Source organism: Stenella coeruleoalba (genome assembly GCF_951394435.1).
Source record: "Stenella coeruleoalba genome assembly, chromosome: 4".
Classification (NCBI taxonomy): Eukaryota; Metazoa; Chordata; class Mammalia; order Artiodactyla; family Delphinidae; genus Stenella; species Stenella coeruleoalba.
In genome coordinates this window covers 4,226,315-4,240,629 of record NC_137149.1, presented here as the reverse complement: position 1 = coordinate 4,240,629, position 14,315 = coordinate 4,226,315, and the positions used below count along the sequence as shown (strand labels likewise).

General features: G+C 50.7%; 1 protein-coding gene across 1 annotated transcript; it reads right to left on the bottom strand.

Moving 5' to 3' along the window:
* Nucleotides 1-188: 188 nt before the first annotated feature.
* On the bottom strand, nucleotides 189-13,146 carry GRPEL1 (GrpE like 1, mitochondrial). The gene is made up of 4 exons (XM_079920514.1): nucleotides 12,971-13,146; nucleotides 10,812-10,974; nucleotides 9,388-9,469; nucleotides 189-2,633 (listed from the first exon to the last, which is right to left on the bottom strand). Exons 1-4 carry the CDS (start codon nucleotides 13,063-13,065, stop codon nucleotides 2,287-2,289), a joined length of 687 nt encoding a protein of 228 aa, XP_079776640.1. The 5' UTR covers nucleotides 13,066-13,146; the 3' UTR covers nucleotides 189-2,286.
* Nucleotides 13,147-14,315: the final 1,169 nt, after the last annotated feature.

Below are 14,315 nucleotides of genomic sequence, written 5' to 3'. Positions count from 1 at the left end.
CAAATAGTGTCACTGCTTGCTTTTTACCGCCTGCCCCTGGAGCCTTAGCTTTTCAGTCTCGTAGATGGTATGAGCCAGCCTTCAAAATCAGGATGGGGGACAGCCCGTGACGTCTTAGTGCGGCACTTCCGTGTCACGCCAGTCTTTTTCCTCCAGACTGTGGGGAGTTAAAATAGATTGCACTTAAGCAGAAACCCCTTTACGCCACTCTCCTTCCCTGAAAGAAGCGGAACAGCCAGAGCTCTCGTGGAGCCAGGCCGGGAGAACCGATGGTGAGTAGACAGCGCTGCCTCTGTCACCTACACGTGCTACGAATCCAGGCCACGACTGCGCAAACCCAGGAACTCGACGAGAGTGCAGCCCACGGGTCTTTAATTGCCAGTGTCAGTGTGTACAAAATTAAATGTTTTCCTGTTAGCGGTGATTGTGGATGAGTGAAACGGTAAACAAATAGCTGATCACCTTTAAGCGAGACCATCTCTAGGTTTAGCACCTTTTTGCAGGTGCAGCTCTAGGTGAAAAGGGATGGGATGGGACTGCACACGTTCCAAGAAATTAGTTTGAAAATTACTTCTTTATTCACCCTCATTTTACAGATGAGTCCAGGGAGGCGAAAGGCTGTGCTCACAGCCACGGTGTAAAGAGCAGGCGTAACTTTCGGCTGTTTCTCAATATGCTGTACTGTTGCCTTTAGTTCTGGGCTATGCTCTTGACCAAGTTATTTAAAGCAGCTTAAAAGAAAAGGGGGACGGGCTTCCCTGGTGGCGCAGTGGTTAAGAATCCGCCTGCCAATGTAGGGGACCAGGAAGATCCCACGTGCCGTGTACCAACTAAACCCGTGCGCCACAACTACTGAGCCCATGCGCCACAACTACTGAAGCCGGCGCGCCTAGAGCCTGAGCTCCACAACAGGAGAAGCCACCGCAATGAGAAGGCCGCGCACCACAATGAAGAGCAGCCCCCGCTCGCCACAACTAGAGAAAGCCCGTGCGCAGCAACGAAGACACAACGCATCCAAAAATAAATAAATTTATAAAAAGGGGGGGAAATTTCTTGAAATGGTATAAATTGGAATTTTAATTATGGGACTATCACCTACACCTTTCAAATCGACTACCCACCTTTCTTACGTAGTATTGACCTTTAATCCTAGAAGTACCTCTTAGAAGCAAAGCTAGTGGAAGGTTACTTTTTTCCCCCTCGTTTATAAGAATACCTCAGTCATTCAACTTTTCCCCTCAAGCGAGGAACGGAGGGTCCGGCGGCGAGTCACAGGGCCAGCGCTTGCCGGTCGTGTGTCCTTGCTGCTGCTTCCAAGTGTCCACGGTCCCCTTCCGGGACAGAAGCCAACACGTTTACGTGTGTCAGGCGCATAGCTGCAGGATTTGAGCAAAGACCCGGAAAGCTAAGCCACACTTCTCTGCTTAGTAAGGATCTCCTCCACCAAAGCACACAGCTAGCAGAGCGTAGGAAAATAAACAACAGGGCTTCAATCCTCTGAAATAAAATTTTAAATTTAACATTTAAAACATACCAAGCACACAGTCCCTCAGATTTCTAAGGAAGTCCATCTTACTAGGGGGAAAGTACCTTCTGGTCATTTGTAACTAGTTGGGTATAGATTTAAACCTTTCTATAAAGAGATGAACAAAACAGGACGAAAGTAACTGAGTGTGTCAAATTCAGTTACTGGCAAAATAAGGAGGTGAGGACGTTAGGGTGTGCCCGCTGGTCTCACACCTCCCAAAGCCAGAAGACGATCGCTCTTAGCAGCGAGACAGTAACTGATCATAAACGAACGCAAACACGTTCTTCACCAAGGGTGTCGTACAATTTCTGTTAGCAAGAAAAATGTTTAAACTCTTGCCTTGCCTTCACTGAGTGACGGGTGGTGGCTAAGCAGTCCAGGAACTCGCGTGCTACAGTGAGACGCAGAGGACGCAGTGCAGCCGGCGCAGCCAGCTAGCAAACAGCAGGACTCCTGAAGACCTTTTATTCATTTGAAATACTCTGACGTCACCAGAGTTTGAGCAGACACGGTGTTTTTCCTGATACCCTAGGGTCCGGTAGCATCCCGCCGGCCTGTCCTGTGAGCACGTGGAACTAGTAACTCCCGAATGTTCATTAACACAACTGTGCAACTGGCTTACTTCCTGTCCAGCCACTGGTCACTAAAGCCTGGCAACAAGGTTTAGGAAAAGGTCACGCGCACCCGCAGCTGAGGAAAGATGAAGTGGCCTGAGTCAGCGAGTGATGGTAACAAAGCCCCGGAGCCCGTGGGGGCCGCTAAGCCGCCTTCACCACCCCAACCAGGGCGGGTCTCAGGGTGCGGCCGTGCAGCTTGTACCCCACTTTGGTAACGAGCGCCACCGTGCCCGGCTCCTTGCCCTCAACCGGCGTGTGGAACAAGGCCTCGTGCTCGTAGGGGTCGAACTTGGCCCCCGCGGGGTTCAGCCGGAGTAAGCCGTGCTTCCTGAACACCTTCTGGATCTGGACCTCAGTCATCACGAGCCCCTCGTAGAGGTTCTTCAGGTGCGGGTTATCGTCTCTAATCTCCTCCTTCGGGACGCACTGTGTTGCCTTCTCCAGAATGTCCGCCACCTCCAGCAAGTCCTTGCAGAAGCCCTGAATGCCTACACGAAGTTAAAGAAGAACAGCGTTTGCATTCTGTACCAACTGCATGGGCAACTCAACACTGTAAGCCCCGTTTACGTCACACACGCTCTATTTAATGACACCGTCTCAAATCACTAGTTTGCCCTAGAATTTCAATGGCTGGATTAAAAAACAGACAAACTTTTCTGGGGTTTAGACAAAAGCCAATGAGGTATAAAGACCAGCAGCTGAAAACCTGCAGAACCACCATCAGTCCTGCTCCAGGCTAAGAGGACGTGCAACCCCCGCAGACGGCAGAGCCAGGAAGGGGCGCAGGTGGCTGCCTCAGCTAAAGAACACGGGGCCTGGGGCCACATCCCTGGCTGTCACGGAACTGCCCATGTGATCTGGTTAACCTCTCTGGGTCTCAGCTTCTTTGGTTATAAAACAGGGATAACAGTACCTAACACAGTGAGGTTATGAGGACAAAACCACACACACTCAGAGCACCTAGAACACTTAAGGACTCAATACACACGTTAGCAATTATTTGGCACTGTGGGGTAAAAGTTACCGGGACACACCCCAAGCCTTAACCTTTATCTAACAGAAGAAATAACGTGTTAAAAAACTTCGCAGATACAAACGTTTGTGGTTCCAAGACGATGCTTCAGCTGCTGAACGAAGGAGGTCAGGGCGGATGAGAGGCGCACACGGCTCAGCTCCCCCGGCCCGCCCCGCCCTGGCCCTGGCAGCGCAGCGACCGTGAGGCTCTAGCACGGCCCACTCAAGTCTTCGCGGGTCTTGAAGGCTGTGTGTCTCGAAGGAGGCAGCGCTCGTTTTAGGCTTTACTCTTTCACACAGGGTTTTCACCCCACTGCTTTAAAATGAAATTAAAATTCCACCTATCTGATAAAGATGGGAGCGTCTATTAAGGATTAACCCTGTGCTAGTTCCCGTATGGTCTCTGAGACAGGCAAGAAATGGTCACACAAGTGGCAAGTACAATCACAGTGATACTTACACAAGGCACACTCATGAGTGCTGAGAACAGATTAACCTAAGGGACGTGGTTCAGCAGGGTAGGCAGAGGAGGGTTCTGGGAACTGAGGCCTGGAGAGTCGGGAGGGAGCCACACGTTGGAGGAACTGAGGACGGCCAGCCTACCAGGAAGATGCAGACCCAGAGTAGCTGAAGGTTCCAGATGGTGCAGTGGAATGGGTAGAGGTCTGCTGTGGCCACTCTGCCTGGGGTGTGGAGCAGGGATGCAAGAGCTGAAGCTGGCCTGGACCACAGCGGAGGCAGCAGAGACAAGTGGATGAAGCAGAGTCCAAGCATCACCACTCACCGGATGGGAGGGGAGTGAGCTTGAGGGAGGAGAGGACAGTTCACATGCCTGACCTAGACACCTGGGCGGGCAACAGTATCATTTACTCAAATGAGGAAGACAGGAAGCACAGGCAGAGGGGAGAATCCAGTTTAAAACACCCCTGAGACGTCCAGGTAAAGACATACAGGGCTAGAACGCAGAAGAAATGTCTGAACTGGAAAGAGAACCTGTGCGTGGATGCCATTCAGACCCGTGGGAGGGCAAGTCAGTAGGGGGGACGGCGAGAGGAGGGGGGAGGCCTGCTCCGAGCCCTGAAGAACCCAGACACATGGAGGGCGACAGACACGCAGCCAGCGCAGGCCATGACCCGGAAGAGGAGGAGCAACAGGAGGTGAGGTGACCGCATCCAGGAACGAAGAGTTCCTAGAAGAGGTGAAGCGCCGCTGTTAAGGGGCCCGCAAGGGAAGGGTGGGGCCCGCCATGGCAGCCTCTTGCTGGGTGCCGCCTTTATGAGCTCTGGGAGCACCAGTGCCAGGGGGCTGCCCACACGCGGAGGTGAGACTGAAAACAGAGCCCCCTCCTCGCGGCTGTGTGATCCACGCCACTGCCGCCGACTCTGTCAACTCAGCAGCGCGTGCGGGACGTCCGAGTGGAAAGGGTGCTCCCGCGGCTGGGACAGGTCCGGCCTTCGCAGCTGTGGGCTCTGTGGGCACGCACAGAAGCAGGGCCAGGGTCTGGGCGGCTCCCACGGCAGGTCCAGGCGCACGACTACTCCGGTCCTGGTACCTGACCTCAGTGGATCTGTGCACACAGCACCTGAGGGACCCCAGGGCCAACTGCCTGCGTTCCCACGGTGCAGGCGGGGCCGAGGGCAGTTGACAACAGCGCGCTTGTGAGCCCGCACACAGGTGACAGATGGCATCACAGAGCACACTCCCTGGTAGATGGCTCTGGTGGAGGGATACTGGGTGGCTCCCCTTCCAGCAGGAGCGCTCCAATCCTGCCTGCCCCACAAGGCAGCTCAGAAACGGATCTGGGGGCCTCTATTCCAACAACTAGGGAGCAGGACCTGCCCCCAACAGGGCTGTGACAACCACAGAGCAGAGAGGAGGCCCCGCTCAAATCCAGTGCAGACTCTGGTCACCACACCACCAGTCACACCTCCTATCAAGGGGATAATGGCCAGGATATGATGAGGAAGGAGGTGGCAGGCATCCACACTAAAAACAGGCCTTGGGCCTTCCCTGGTGGCGCAGTGGTTAAGAATCCGCCTGCCAATGCAGAGGACACGGGTTCGAGCCCTGGTCTGGGAAGATCCCACATGCCAAGGAGCAACTAAGCCCATGCGCCACAACTACTGAGCCCACGTGCCACAACTACTGAGCCCACACGCCTAGAGCCCGTGCTCCACAACAAGAGAAGCCACCACAACGAGAAGCCCGCGCACTGCAACAAAGAGTAGCCCCCACTCGCCACAACTAGAGAAAGCCCGTGCGCAGCAACAAAGACCCAATGCAGCCAAAAATAAATAAAATAAAATAAAATAAAAAACTCACTACAAACAAAAGTCCAGGACCAGATGGCTTCACAGACGAATTCTACCAAACACACAAAGAACCTACAGCAATTCTCAAACTCTTCCAAAAGACTGAAGAGGAAGGACACTATGAAGCCACCATCACCCTGACGCCAAAACCAGACAAAGACACCACCAAGGAAGAAAATTACAGGCCAGTATCTTTGATGAATACAGATGCAAAAATTCTCAACAAAATGTCAGCAAACCGAATCCAACAACACGGAAAAAAGGATCATATACCACGACCAAGTGGGATTCACCCCAGGGTCATAAGAATGGTTCAACATATGCAAATCAATCAATGCGATACAGCACATCAACAAAAGAGAAGACAAAAGCCACATGATCATCTCAGTAGATGCAGAAAAAGCATCTGATAAAATCCAACAACCATTCATGATAAAAACTCTTATGAAAGTAGGTACAGGGAAAACACCTCAACATTTAAAGCTATTTACGACAAACACACAGCCAACATAATACTCAATGGTGAAAAGCTGAAAGCCTTCCCGCTAAAATCTGGAACAAGACAAGGATGCTCACTCTCACCACTTCTATTCAACATAGTATTGGAAGTCCTAGCCACAGGAATCACACAAGAAAAAGAAATAAAAGGTATCCAAAATGGTAGGGAAGAGGTAGAATTGTCATTATATGCAGATGACATGATACTATATTTTGAAAACCCTCCACACAAAAACTACTAGAACTGATAAAGGAATTCAGCAAGGTAGCAGGATACAAGATTAACATACAGAAACTGGTTACATTTCTTTACACTAACAATGAAATATCAGAAAAGGAAAGTAAAAAAAACAATACCTCTTAAATCCCATCAAATAATACTTAGGAATAAACCTGACAAGGAGGTGAAAGACTTACATGCTGAGAACTATTAACCATTAGTAAAGGAAACTGAAGATGATTCAAAGAAATGGAAAGATACCCCGTGCTCTTGGACTGGAAGAGTTAACATTGTTAAAATGGCCACACTACCCAAAGCTATCTACAGATTCAATGTGATCCCTATCAAATTACCCATGACATTTTCCACAGAACTAGAACAAATAATCCTAAAATTTATATAGAACCACAAGCCTCAGAACTGCCAAAGCAATCCTGAGGAAGAACAACAAAGCTGGAGGCATAACCCTCCCAGACTTCAGACAATACTACAAAGCTACAGTAATCAAAACAGCATGGTACTGGCACAACGACAAACATATAGATCAATGGAACAGAATAGAGAGCCCAGCAATAAACCCACACACCTACAGTCAACTAATCTTTGACAAAGGAGGCAAGAATATTCAATGGAGAAAAGACAGTCTGTTTAGCAAGTGGTGTTAGGAGAGTTGGACAGCCACAGGTCAATCAATGAAGTTAGAACACACCCTCTCACCATACACACAAATAAACTCAAAATGGCTTAAATAAAGATCTAAATAGAAGACAAGACACTGTAAAACCCCTACAAGAGAACAAAGGCAAAACATCTTCTGACATAAATTCTACCAATGTTTTCTCATGTCAGTCTCCCAAGGCAACAGAGATAAAAGCAAAAATAAACAAATGGGTCCTATCAAACTTACAAGCTTTAGCACAGCAAAGGAAACTAAAAACAAAACAAAAAGACAACATACAGACTGGGAGAAAATACTTGCAAATGATGCAACCTACAAGGGCTTAATTTCCAAAATATACAAACAGCTCATAAAACTCAATAACAAAAAACCAAACAACTCAATCAAAAAATGGGCAGAAGACCAAAATAGACATTTCTCCAAAGAAAACATACAGATGGCCAATAAGCACACAAAAAGATGCTCAACATCGCTAATTATTAGAGAAATGCAAATCAAAACTCCAATGAGGTACCACCTCACACCAGTCAGAATGGCCACCATTAAAAAGTCTACAAATAACCAATGCTGGAGAGGGTGTGGAGAAAAGGGAACCCTCCTATACTGTTGGTGGGAATGTAAATTGGTACAGCTACTATGGAGAACAATATGGAGGTTCCTCAAAAAACTAAAACTAGAATTACCATATGACCCAGCAATCCCCCTCCTGGGCATACATCCAGACAAAACCATAATTCAAAAAGATACATGCACTGCTATGTTCACAGCTGCACTACTTACAATAGCCAAGACATGGAAACATGGAAATGTTCAATGACAGATGAATGGATAAAGAAGATGTGGTATATATGTATATTCAATGGAATATGACTCGGCCATAAAAAAAAGAATGAAATTATGCCATTTGCAGCAACACAGATGCAACTGGAGATTATCATACCAAATGAAGTAAGTCAGAAAGAGGAAGACAAATACCATATGATATCACTTATATGTGGAATCTAAAGTATGGCAAAAATAAACCTATCTATGAAACAGAAACAGAATCAGACACAGAGAACAGACTTGTGGTGGACAAGGCAGGGGGGTGGGGAAGGGATGGAGTGGGAGTTTGGGATGAGCAGATGCAAACTATTATATATGGAATGGATAAATTATCAACAAGATCCTACTGTAGAGCACAGGGAATTACATTCAATATCCTGTGATAAACCATAATGGAAAAGAATATAAAAAAGGGAGGGCTTCCCTGGTGGCGCAGTGGTTGAAGAGTCTGCCTGCCAATGCGGGGGACAGGTTCGAGTCCTGGTCTGGGAAGATCCCACATGCCGCGGAGCGACTGGGCCCGTGAGCCACAACTACTAAGCCTGCGCGTCTGGAGCCTGTGCTCCGCAACAAGAGAGGCCACGACAGTGAGGGGCCCGCACATCACAGTGAAGAGTAGCCCCCGCTTGCCGCAACTGGAGAAGGCCTTCGCACAGAAACGAGGACCCAACACAGCCAAAAATAAATAAATAAATCTATATATATATAAAAAAAAGAATATAAAAAAGGGAATACAGGGCTTCCCTGGTGGCGCAGTGGTTGAGAGTCCGCCTGCCGATGCAGGGGACACGGGTTCATGACCCAGTCCGGGAAGATCCCACATGCCGCGGAGCGGCTGGGCCCATGAGCCATGGCCGCTGAGCCTGCGCGTCCGGAGCCTGTGCTCCGCAACAGGAGAGGCCACAACAATGAGGGGCCTGCGTACCGCAAAAAAAAAAAAAAAAAAAAGGGAATATATACATGTATAACTGAATCACTTTGCTGTACAACAGAAATTAACACAACATTGTACATCAACTATACTTCAATAAAATTAAAAAAAAAAAGAGATTTGTTCTCTGTGTTGAACTCGGATCTTATCAAGTTTCCACTGTGAGCACCCAAGGTCTTGCTGTGAACCTGAGGTTCTGCATCTACAACAGGGGGACTGAAAGCTCCGTCCCCATAGGTACTCAAATGGTAGCCTTTTGGGTAATCAACACAACACATCTGGGGTTGGGAGACGGGCCTCAGTGCCAGCGCCATTACCAGGTTTGTGCTGAATGGCAAGTCATTTCAACCTCACTGATCTCAACCGTAAAAACGGGAAGGACGATAACAGAAACATACAAAGGTGACAATGCAAACAGAATCTGAGGAGGTCCTAAGTGAGACCAGTGTTAGGGCTGCTCCAGCTAAGGAGCCGAACCTCATAGAGCCGACCTGCTAGTTACCTGCAGGCTCACACCGAGGTCTCTGTGGAAGAGCAAAGCACACGCTCCTCATTGAAGGAATCACGCTCACCACTCCGAGTGCGAGTCCTAAGGGCAATTTTGCTCCTTCTAGACAACGGCTGACCCATCTCCAACACTGGAGGGAGTGAAGCAGCAGGCTCCCCACCTCCTCACGGGGCTGGCCCCTTTGCCTGGCACTCTGATACCCCCTCCCTTGCCCCGTGTTTCCCTCGGTCAATGTCATGTAACGTTGAAAGTTACCATATAGTTTCGCCTCCTCCACCAATTTTTGGCTCCTCTGCCGCAAGTTCTCCGTATCTGCTAAAGCTCGCTTATACTTTTCCTTAAAAAAAAGAAAGGGAGAAAGAAAGACTGATTCGCGTGAATTAAATATGGAACAAATTCATAAGAAAGCATATCTGATGTAACAAACTCCAAGTCAAAACACAAACAACAGCTATCATCACGTTTGAAATTTTGGGTTACAGACAGCTGCTGCTTAATAAACACAAACACATTAACCCGTGTCACTGTTTCCAGCAAGTGGGGAACAGATGGCCTGGTGTCGCGTATTCAGATAGCCCCCAAGGGCATTCTCACTCAGTGTGCAGCTGGGGAAGGACAAGGAGAGGCTTCTCATTTCTCATGGTTCCGATGGCTCTCCTCCAGGGAGGACCATTCATTCATTCCTCAGCAGAATCTCCAACTTAAGGGAATCCTAGAAGCCCGGTTAGGGGCTGACCCGCTCAGTTCCCACACCCTGAAGAGACGTCTAGGAGAACAACGAACCTGAGTGGACAGCTTTGGCCTCTACGCCACAGAAGAGGAAAAACCCCATCAATGAACCTCTGGTATTGTTAACATTGCCCAGATATGATTCAGTTGAAACATTTATTGTGTACTAATCATCTGAATTCTGGTATCTTCCTCATTTTGCACCAACTTTTCCTGTAATCTCATCCGTCTCCTGGAATTTCTATTTTTCGTGTGCACCAGGTTACTGTGTTCAGCCTTCAGGCGATTCCAGAGCCGTGGTTAAGAGCAAGGGCTCCCAGGCTCAGGCCCTCGCCCTGCCACTCAGTGGCCAGGTGACCTTGGCAAGTTTACCAAACCGTCCTGGACCTCAGTTTCCTCATCTGTAAACAGGGATATTAATGGCTGACTCACAGGGTTGTTGTGAGAATTAATATAAATAAAGGGGTGAGAACGGCCCCAGCACACAGTATTTGATATTATCATTCTTAAATGCTCACAGAGCTCGATTTGTGCCACTCATGCTTTGCCACATGGGGTCATAATCCATATTACTAATCAGTTCACAGAACTCCCACCTCCCTAGGAGAGTGCCACGTGGCCATACCTCTGCCCCCCACCCTTGTCCTTCCCTAAGACCAGCTTAAAGGGCCCTACTGAATAGTCCTCCTGTAAAGACCATTTTAAGCCTCAATTCAATATAATCTAGGTAGCACATACAGACGACCCTCATGACAACCAGAGCCACACAGGCTTTCGGTTCTATCCCTTCTCCGGCAGTAACTTGTTATAGGACCCAGCCGTAGTCCTTGGACAACGATGGGATTTGTCTGGGCTCCGTCTCTGTTGTCACGGAGGCTGGCCAGACGTCCTCGGAAAAGACTCACCTGGAGTTTGAACGACCACGCTCCCCCCAGAGCCCGCAACCTTACCATGGTCTCCTTTAGCTGCTCTTCCAGCTTGACCTTCTCTTCCATCAGTGTCTTCTCTGCAGAGGGCAGATCTGTCTTCTGTTCATTCTGACCCATGTCCTCTTCCAAGTTCTGGCCATTGTTCTTCTGTTTTGTAGCTGTGCACAGCAGCCGAGGAGAGGACCTAAAGACAAGTCCACACGCTAGAAATTAAGATGTTTGTTTTGCTTCTTAAAGTCAGATGTATGACTTAAGAAATCAGAATTTAAAACTATGTGCTACTGACCCATGGGGGAGAAAAGATTTATTTCAGATCCAATAAAGGCATATGACGTATAGAAGCTATTTGTTGATATAAAGTCTTCTGCAACAAATGCCTAAACTAACATGTCAGTGTACCAAGGCTATGGTACTAACCTCCTCTTCTTCCCACTTTAAACATCTCCTTCTGAGATATGGTCACCCAGGCCCACCACACAGCAATGCAGTAGCTACTACTGGAGGTGAGGCCCGGTGCTGATGCTGATTACAAAGCTGGAGGGGCAGAGATCTTGCCCACACGGTACTTCGGGCATGCAAAAAAGATATCTACACACAAAGAACCGTAATGTGGGGTCTGAAAGTGATAAAAGAGGAACCATGCACTTTGGGAGGCTCAGAGTAGAATATTTCTAGCTTTGGGTAAATGGAAGGCAATGAAAGGGTTTGTGCAGCGAGGCTTTGAAGGATAAGTAAGAGTTCACATACAGAGTCAGGAATGGATGAGACAGACGCACTTCAGGAAGAGGGAAGGACTGGAGGTTGGAAAGCATGGGGATGGTATGTACAGGGGAAATACAAAGAGCTCTAAAACTAATGCTGCAAGGGACTTAAAGTATTACCCAATCTGATCCCCACATGAAAAAGGTTAAGTGATAAACTCAAGGCCGCAAAGCCATTAAGGAATGATACACATCTCTGCACCAGGTCCAGTGGAACTCTTAATTATGCCACAGTCCAACCTGAAAATAAACCACATGCGATTTCTTCCCAGATTAAAACGAACTGCCTCAATGAACAGGAAAGCTAGGAGTACACAGAGCATATGTACAAGGATGTTTACGGCAACTGGAAACAGATCGCTGTCAGAAGGAGACGGCTGAACAAGCTGTTTCTGCCGACCCCCTCCTGGAGCGCCAGAGGCTCCCGCAGCAGCCAGAGCGAGTCTCGCTTTGCTTTGCAGGGAGGGAGACGGAGGCTCCGGGGGCTCAGTTACCCCGAAAGCTACGCATACAATTCAGCTCTCTAAACTCCCCAACTTGAGCCTCTTGCCACAAACCCAGTTCTCAGAGCAGAAATTCACGCGTCTTGGCAATTAATTCCAGATACAAAAATCACAAATTACTCGAGCAAAGAGGCCTTTTCACTCGGGCTTTCCAGGGGGGCTTGTTCCCACACAGTTCTACACCACGTATCGGGCTGGAATCGCCGCTGCATCCCGCGCGCTACCGTAGTCCACGCTGCCCGGCCCGGTCTCCCCATCACTCCAGCAGCTCCTGCGGGGAAAGCCCAGCTCCTGCTCTGCGCAGCTTCTACCCAATCTGTCTTCTACCAGACAACCTGGTTCTGGGAGGCTCCTCCAACGCAGACGGTGCTAAGCACTCGCTAAACTAACTTATGAGGCTAGACTTTGAAAAAGCAGAAACCGCCGGTTTAAAAAAAAACACGAAAGAAGAAAAGCCAAAGTGAGGGCACTGCCTCGTGACCCCCGCCGCGGAGTCACCGCTCTTGTATAAATAAGCCGCTGTCCCCACCGTGGGGCAGGCACCGCTGCCCTTCTGACCTCAGGCTCCTGGGCACGCGGAGGTGGACGAGGACTCGGGCCGAGAGGAAGGAGCCAGCGCGCCGCCGCCCCGTGCCCCGGGGACCCGCACACGCGGCCGCCTCGCGCCGGCCTGGGCTCGCGGGAGGCTCGGCGCGGCCTCGGGCTCGCGCGGGGCGCCGTCCCACTCTCCCCGGGTCCGCCGCGCGGGCAGCACGGGCAGCGAGGCCGCGGGGCAACCCCGCGGTGTCCGCGCCCCGCGTGGGGGAACCGCCGCCCACAGCGCCCGGGCCGGAGCCGGGCAGGACTCGGGTCGGAGCGGACGGGGGCGGCACGCACACCGCGCCCTTCCTCAGCCCGGGCAGCCGGCGCCCCTTACCTGAGAGACAACGCCAAAGCCGGAAGGCTGTGCCGCGCCACCCTCACACACCGAGCCGCCATCACTGCCGCGGGGTCTGCGCGCGCACGGGGCATGCGCGGAGGCGGCTGGCCCCTCCTCTCGGCCACCAGGACACTCGCGCAGACTCTGTGCTTCCTTCCCCCTCCCAACTACTTCCCCTCAGCCAATCCACCACCGCTTCTCCTCTGATAGACAGATCATACTCACCACTAATTGCCGGTCTTGGAGTAGCACTCTCCCCTCCCCCGGTGGGCGGGGTCTGAGGCCTTCCAGAGCCCGAGAAGGTGAGGAGGTGAAAGGTGAAGGAAACCGTGGGAGGAGACTCTCCGCGGAGGGGCGTGGTCAAAGGAAGAACCAATAGGGAGGGAGCATGGGGGGTGGGACGCCGGAAGTACGGACTTGGGAGAGCAGAGAGGCGGCAGTCCGTTTTCCCGCGTGGTTGTACGTTGTATGTCTCAGGCCGCCCTTTCCTCTGGGAGTCGGCGATGCGCCGGGGCTGGCATTTGTCCTGTTCTCCCTTGCAGCGCGAGCTCCTGGGACCGTGCCGGGCACCGGGCGCTCAGTGTGGACTAAATGCAAATAGGCCAAGGACAAAAGCACGTCCACGGGCAACCGCAGGACTTTAAAAAAGTCGGTTAAAACAGTGTTAGGGGGGCTTCCCTGCTGGCGCAGTGGCTGAGAGTCCGCCTGCCGATGCAGGGGACGCGGGTTCGTGCCCCGGTCCGGGAGGATCCCACACGCCGCGGAGCGGCTGGGCCCGTGAGCCGTGGCCGCTGAGCCTGCGCGTCCGGAGCCTGTGCTCCGCAACGGGAGAGGCCACAACAGTGAGAGGCCCACGTACTGCAAAAAAAAAAAAAAAAAAAAAAAAACAGTGTTAGGGGAGCACCACCCGTCCTGCCTGCGGCTCCGCGGCGGCGGCGGAGGAGGGGGAAGGGGCGAGGGCTGGTGGCCGGAGGGGACTCCGTCGCTACCTGTCAGTTTTATTAAGGCGAAAACCAAAACCCAGGAAGCAGATGTGACACAGCACGGCGGCGTTGGTGCTGGGTGAGGGGAATTGGGTGTGTGGTGATTTCTCTTTGCCCTCTTCTTTCACCTTCAGTTTTATCAGAGTAAAACACGAAGCATAACAAGAACAGCACCGAGGAAGGCTCAGGGGACACAGTCAAAGCTCATAAATACAAATGTTTTTGTTAATCTATCAAAGGTCAGTGCTACCGTATCACGTGCCACGAAGGAGCCGAGGTGCTGGAAGAGGAGGTGTCCTGGGCTGGAGCCCGTGGTGTCCCAAGTGTGGTGCTGCCTGCATGCCATATTTGGGTTTTTT